A 7,439-nucleotide genomic window follows, 5' to 3' on the forward strand; every position below is an offset into this window, starting at 1 on the left:
TAATTTCAAGTTACATAAATATTTTAGACTCTTGAAATTGAGTCCTGATGTTCCTAATAGTGCATCAAAGGTACGAGGTAGCTTGGAACAGAAACTGGGGAGAGGTGGCAGTCAATCCAACAACCTAACCACAAGACAATTCTTCCTGTAATTAACAGAGTGCAACATGAAAGCAGTCTTTATCCATGAAATATCCCAGCCTTCCCACGTGTTTGAATCTAGTCAGGTAACTAGGAAAAATATCAGCTCTGTTTGCAGACTGTTTTGGACACATATTCTGTGTATTTAATTAGGAAGGCCTATTCTTTACTTAAGGAAAAACATTAATTTTAGAAATCACATATTCTTTCTGGATTCTGAGAAGTTCCTATGCACGAGTTCCGAGTTCCTACACATAGTTATTTGCTCTTATATACATGTTCACCATCATGTTAAAGAAAAAAAAAAGGTTTACTACAATATTTTTCAGGACATAGAGTGTTTACAAGATCTGCAATACTGACAAGCACCTTTTAGATGCCCAATTCTGATTTGGCTTCCATGATTAAAAAAATAATAAAATAAAAAAAAATTAAGTGCTAAATAGGCAACAGTCAATGAAGATAAACCCTTTGATACCAATAGTGGTAGGTACAGCTAACAGATTAGCATCCGATTAATACATGCAATCAAAACATCATCTACACAAAATTTGTAATACCAATCAATACTGCAGTCATACTGCTAATAAGCAATTCCTCTCTAGGTCCAAGATGAATACTGAAGTAAGAATATAAAAAGCCTGTTTACTGCTAAAATCATATGAATTTCTGTGAGCAGAAGAAGTGTTAATATAGTAGAGTTCAGAAAAGACATTGCATTTGCCTAATTTTTAGCCTTAATTTTAGTCATATTGCTTCCTTCTATGTGTATCTATATATTTTGATAATGGCATTTAAGTATACTCACATAAAAATTCAACAGATATAATCTCTTCAAGACTCTTTCCTCCCACCTCAAACTACATTGCTAGCCATTATGTACTGCAGAAAAGCCACACACAGCATGAATTGGTAGACTTTGGTGGCTAAAGTAAGCATAGATACTCATATAAAAGGTATGAATAGAGGTAATCTAATTTTATCAACCTTGCAGCATTATAGTCGCCATACCTGTACAAGTACAGAAAGCAATAATCTAAATATCTGTCACAAGGATTGCTCAAATTGGGAAGCATTTACAGGATCGTGCTCACATGGCCTCTTTCCGCTTCTACCCCATAAAACAGTGATAGTCTCCATCCAATTCCAGTGTGCGCACACTACTGGTTGCACATACCTGTTCTACCCCCCCACACTCTCCATGCACACAGACCCCTTAGAATTGCTGGCTTAAGCTTATTAATGAAAAAAACAGTCAACTCAATATAATTATTTTCTCATGTGTTTAACTAGACAGAGAGTCGGGCATAACTTCAAATCAACAAGTAACTGAAAACTTAAGGTCAGTGCTAGTATTCCCAATTTTCCTCAAAGAGTAACTAAAATCTACACAAGAGGAAAATTTTTCACAATGAGAACAATCAGCTATTGGAATAATCTCCCCCAGGAAGTGGTAGATTCCCCAACATTGGACACCTTTAAGATTCAGCTGGAAAGGGTGCTGAGCCATCTTGTCTAGAGCATGCTTTTGCCAAGAAAGGTTGGACCAGATGATACTTGAGGTGCCTTCCAACCTAGTATTCTATGATTCTATGATTCAATACACCTGCCTTTTTTGTTCTTATGTGCCCCTGCTTGGAGAGGTTCATACAAACCTCTACATACAAGAGGTTCATAACAATCATTCAAAATACTTCTAATAGAATCATAATAGCAACTTAGCTCTCATTCATCAAAGTATCCCCGTCATGGTGGACCTGCAGCACATTCCTTGTACTCCACTGATCTTCCTTAACAAGGCTCATTAAACTCACGCTTAAAATATTAATATTGGAAAAGAATCATTGTAATATTTTATAAAGATCTGCAAAACATGTGATCAGTCCTTAAAGAAAATTCACATAATAAATGCTCTCTGAAAAGCATTAAGTGCATACATTTCTTCTGTTTCAAGGAAGCATTATAGAACAATTGATGTTTTATCAGCTCTGCAATGTCTGGTCTTTCTCCAAGTCAGACAGGAGATCAGAGGATTTAACCTGTACTATCCTTAAAAAAATCACATATAAAATACTACACAGAACATATATCTATGAATCCCATTTAAACTGTGCTTAGTAAAGCACAAATATTTATTGTAAAGCGTAATAGACTATTAGGAAAACAAAGAATTTCAGATCTCTGTTGCTTCTGTTCACTTCCAGCGATAACAAAGATATCACATTCTGGAAGTCTACCAAACAGTTACATTTTATTATGAACACGTATGATTTAAGTACTGCCAATAAATTCTACATATTTAGTTATGGTTGACATTTATGATGTTACTTAAAGAATAATAAATGCCTTAACTTGAAATATGCGCATGCCTTTAGGAAGTGAGCCGAATATCAAAGGAAGCATTTAGTAACTTGCATAAGAACAAATATCTTCTATCGTCTAGAAAGGTTAATGAAACCACATTTTCTGAGGTTTCTGTACTGCAGACAAATGTGACAGAAACAGAGAGCATTTACTATCCAGAAGGGAACAGAGAAAGTAAATTATTATACAATATTCCCTACATATCTTAACTGTTAGTACAATATTTTAATGTTTCTTTCATAGTATGCATTAGATAATTTGAAATTTATTGAATGACTATTCCTGAAGCCTGTTATAGCATACTTGCATTTTAACCTTTTATGCAAAAACAATTACCGCTGTACTATTCTGTTGTGCAAAAGCAGGGAAAGAAATGCTCGAAAACTACTCCACCGTTTCAGATTCACCTCGTATTTCCTCAGACCTGTTTCACAGTCAATCACAAGAAGTGCATTACAGAATACATGTCAAAGCAAGATTAGAAAATTTCATTCGGTACCCGTGACTTTCAGGCACAACAGTAGTAGATGGGGGAACCTGCAGCAACAATCACTTCCCAGAAACTGTTCACTTGCACGTTTATTAAATACACTCCCCTTATCCTCCCCCCGCCGTAACGGGCTGATAATCCACTTGCCGCAGCCTCGGGTCAGTTCCACCGGCAACTCAACTCGATGTTCCTGCAGCTCACGTGCAAGTTCCCAAATAAAAACAAACTCCCCCCCCCACCCCCCGGGGGGTCATGCTACAAAAAACAAAACTCATTGAAAAGTTTTCCGAGAGGTATAAACCAACAGAGTTCCATTCAATAAAACTGAGCGTTTCAGGCATGCCTCCAGACTCTCCTGTACAGCTCTCTCTTCAGTAAAAAGGAGTTTCTTAAATCACATCAACCCAAAGCTAACGTTAACCTACGTGGAGCGAGGAAGAGAGGATGAGTGGGAGAGAGAGAAACAAGAGATAGTAATCTGCAAGGTAGAAGGACAGCTGCCACTCAAACAACGCCAACATTTGATAAATAATACCCCTCAAACCCCGATATTTCTTTAGCACTTGGCAATCATTTTGTCGATAGAAAGCGGGAAGAACCAGAAGTGCCGAGGAGCTAGAAAGCTGTGGTTGCTTTCTCTCGTAAAGTCTGCCAGAAGCGGAGGAGTTGTTGGTCTTTGGAAAAGAAACAGTCAAAATAACAAGGTAGCTGATAGCTGAAGATGTTTGGTTTGGGGTTCTGTTTTAACCAATAAGAACTACTTATTAATATTTAAGATCCTACAAAGAGCGAGCGAGCCTTCTGCCCTATAACAGCTTCTATACAGACATAAAGGATTATATCGATTCTGCAGAACCGAGTTGAGAAACCCACTAAGGGACCAACATTTTCCTCCATTCCTCTAACAGGAGTTTGACAGTTAGCAGGCATCCCGCACAGACATACACAGCAGTTAGGAAAAGTGAGTGGCGCTCATTCCTCAAAGTTTCTCCCTCCAGTTTCGGAGAAACCTACCTGCTCTCTGGAAATGCAAGGCAACGAGGGTCTCCTAAACATTTTGCAGCTGCCATAGTAGCTGGCCGAAGTCTCCCCTAAGGATACGCAGCTAGATCTCCTCCTGGGTCTGATCACAGGCACTTTTTCCTCCACGCTGGGGAGCCGTGGGTGGTGATGATGCTGGTGGTGCGCTCCTCGGCTCTGAGCCGAAAAGATGCCGTGCTCCCCGCCACAGAGTGCCAGCAGGCAGCCTGCCACCCCGACCGAGCCGGCCAGCAGCGGTCTGAGGGCTGGGGGAACCGAGTGAAGGCTGGTGAGCGACACCAGCCACACCAGGCTGGAGAAGACCAAGACGAGGAGGCTCCGGCGCAACTTCAGGGAGCTCTGCAGCAGGGTCAGCGCTGCCACCGAGCCCAGCACCGTCAGGAGCCTGCCCAGGACCATCTGCGGCTCGGCGGGGGGCTGGGGCTCCTCTCCGTGCCCCTCCACGGGCAGCAGCCACTGCAGCGCCACGAAGTCCCCCGAGTAGCAGCACACGGGAAGCGCCAGCAGCCACCAGCGGGTCGTGCCGCCGCCGTGCTCTCCGCGCCTGCCGCGGGCCAAGTAGCAGGTGAGGAAGAAGAAGGCACAGGCGATGCTGAAGAGGGGGCTGAGGCAGCGGGACAGGCACAGCAAGGCGTGCAACGGCCGGGGGCTGCGCCAGCTGCTCCCGTCCTGCTGGCCCCCGGCGCTGCCCCGGCCGTGAAAGGCCAGAAGCGAGAGGACAAGGGCGGCCAGGGCGCCCAGGCTGAGCAGAGCCCGGGAGGAGGCGGCGGCGGCGGCAGGGAACAGCAGCAGAGAGAGGAAGCTCTTCGGGGGGTCCTGCCTCAGGGGGGTCGCGCAGCTCTTCACGTAGCCGTTCCGCAGGCTCTCCGGGTTGCTGCCGCCGCCGCCGGCGAGCGCCAGGGGGGCAGCCGCCCCGCCGTCGTCCGGCTGCTGGCAGTGCTGCGGGGCTTTGCTGGGTCCGTGGTGGGAGGCGGCCGCGGCGGCTTCTCTCTCTTCCCTCATGGTGGTCGGGGACGCGGGAGAGGGGAGGACGGGGGAGAGGCGCGGGTCGCGCTAGCTCCGGCCCGGCCGCGTCTCCCTCATCTCCTCAGGAGAAGGGCGCCGGGCTGAGCCGCCGCTTCTCCTGCGCGGGCAGCGGAGTCCGCAGCATGGTGGGTGAAGACGGGAAAAGAGAGAAAAGGTAAAAGTCTCGCTCAGCTCGCTCGCTCGCTTTCCCCGAACGGATCCGGCGGCGGGGACTCGCCGTCGCCTCCCAGCGCTCGCCGGCAGCAGCGGCGGCCGCCGGCGAAGCCCCGGCGGGGGTGGGAGCGAGGCGAGGAACAGCCCCCGCCCGCCCGGCTTCCCTCACGCCGCTGCACACGGCGCGCGCGGAAGCCCCTGCGGCGGCACGCGCCCCGGGAGCGGTTGCGCGCTAACTGCCACGCGCTAACGGCCGCACGGTAGCGGGGGCGGGGGGCGGGGGAGGCGCTGCTCGCGCTCCACGCCCGGCGCGAGCCGCCGGCTCCTTCCCGCCGCCCCGTGCCCGGCGGCCGCCGGCCCAGAGGTGACAGGCGGCGCTGGGGCTGCGGCCGCCGCGGCGGCTCCGGCGGCCCGGTCGCCCCCGGCGCCCCGGTCGCCCCCGGCGCGGGTCCCGCCGCAGCCGGCCGAGGAATCCCGCGGCGCCCGGGCCCCAGGGAACCGCGCTCTCCGCGTGTGTTAGACAGATCTTTTAAAAAAAAAAAAAAATTCCGTGTATCCCCCGCGCGGCGGCCGGCCGCCCCCACGGGGGAGCGTGTGGGGAGCGGGCCGGGGCCCTGCCAGCCCAGGCGGCCGCGCACCGCCCTCGGGACCGGACGTCTGGTCAAGCGGTCGAGGGACAGAAGCAGCTGAGCTGGTTTAACTTTCTGTTTTATCTTGTCTTTTTGTTTTGAGATACCACGGAGGAGTTGCTAGGACGGGCTTTAAAGCACACACAGAGTATCGAAGTATTCTCCCTTTAAGGACTATCCCTCTTTTTTTTTTTAACACCTGAAAAGTAAGTATGGATTAGAGTAATTTTCTACACTTTTTTTTCCCCAGTCTTTCTTAACTAAGTTAAAGATTAGACCACATTGCTCGACCGGGTTTGATTATTTGCACGGCTAATCCCTTTGGAATGGATCAAAATAATCATTTTGGACCAGACTGTTAAAAAGTGTTTAGAGTGCTGCAAGTGAAAATAGGCAGCTGATGGGATTTTGAGTAATCCCTTTGCTCATTCATCCCGTTTGTTTGTTTCTGGAAGGGTAACTGCTTAGCACTTTTGAAATTATAACTGTGCATCGTTACCTCGTTACTTAAAAGTAAATGTCCTTTGATCCGTGTTTCTATGTAATACTGTACTGCTTGTTTAAATCGGTTTAGAAATCAAATCAGGTAAGTCGATGATTGCGCTTTTTGCTTGCTTATTGAAAGAAGGAATTCTTGAGATGACTTGGTGCCGTTGCTTGTGATTTGCTACATTTGAATAGCAGTCGAGAAGCAGTTGCTTTGGGGAAGCTGTGGTGTAGCAGGAAGTGCTGTTGCAGGATACGGGCCTAGAAGTTGACAATATGCAGAAATCATCCAGCATGATTCCTGACAGAAAATACAATATGCAGTGACAAACAGAGTGACTTCTGTACGTAAGAAAATGGAAATAAGTAATGATTTTTCAAAAGGCAGATCAAATTGATGGAACTTTAATACTCTAGTACACCTTCCTCTGTTAGAAATACTCCTACACTCTTTCCCCAAAATGAAAAAAATTCTGTCCTGACTTGGTACACTTAGTACCAATATGATGGTACAGAATCCGTGTTCAAAGGTTTTCAAATGAGAAAATGTGAAGTTCTTTTGGGGATTGTATTCTTACATTTACTTCTGTTTGTATGTTAATGATACTGATTGGACCACAATCAAGTGTATATGTAAATGTTTTCAAGGCTGAGATGTATTTCGCTATTATGCATATCCTTTATTTTTCGATTCCCTTGAATTTAGCTAGGAAATAAACACATTCCAGAAATAAATAGTGTAGTCTTCATTAAAACATCATATTTGAGTATATATGTCTGTAGTGGCAGACACTAGAAAGTGCCTAAGGAAGAGTGCAGAGATAGGACATCATATGATACCTTAATACCCCGAATGCAACCATCTGTGGCTTTAGCACTTTCTGAATCAGAAGTGGTGTCTTATTTTTAACAGTTTTCAGTAGGTTTCTATTCCACAAATTTGCCCAATCATTTTTTTTTTTTTAAGTCCACATAGGCTTTTGGCATCTGCAGTGTACAACCGGAAGAGATCCTTGCTCAGTGCAACTTGACTATGCATTGTGTGAAATGTGGGTTTGTTTATTTAAAGTTTCCTATCTGTCCTAGTTGACACTCTTCTCATTTTGGTAG

At 46.3% G+C, this 7,439-nt stretch overlaps 1 protein-coding gene across 2 annotated transcripts in view; it reads right to left on the reverse strand.

The window, feature by feature from the left end:
- PDE3B (phosphodiesterase 3B) overlaps positions 1-5,308 on the reverse strand; it is a 93,000-nt gene extending 87,692 nt beyond the window's left edge. For both annotated transcript variants that reach the window (XM_075048019.1, XM_075048020.1), the window contains exon 1: positions 4,009-5,308. In XM_075048019.1, coding sequence (XP_074904120.1) covers positions 4,009-5,037 — 1,029 coding nt within the window. In that variant the 5' untranslated portion in view covers positions 5,038-5,308. The remainder of the gene's footprint in view (positions 1-4,008) is intronic.
- Between the last annotated feature and the right edge of the window lie 2,131 nt (positions 5,309-7,439).

The sequence above is a fragment of the Buteo buteo genome, chromosome 16 (assembly GCF_964188355.1).
Source record: "Buteo buteo chromosome 16, bButBut1.hap1.1, whole genome shotgun sequence".
Lineage (NCBI taxonomy): Eukaryota > Metazoa > Chordata > Aves > Accipitriformes > Accipitridae > Buteo > Buteo buteo.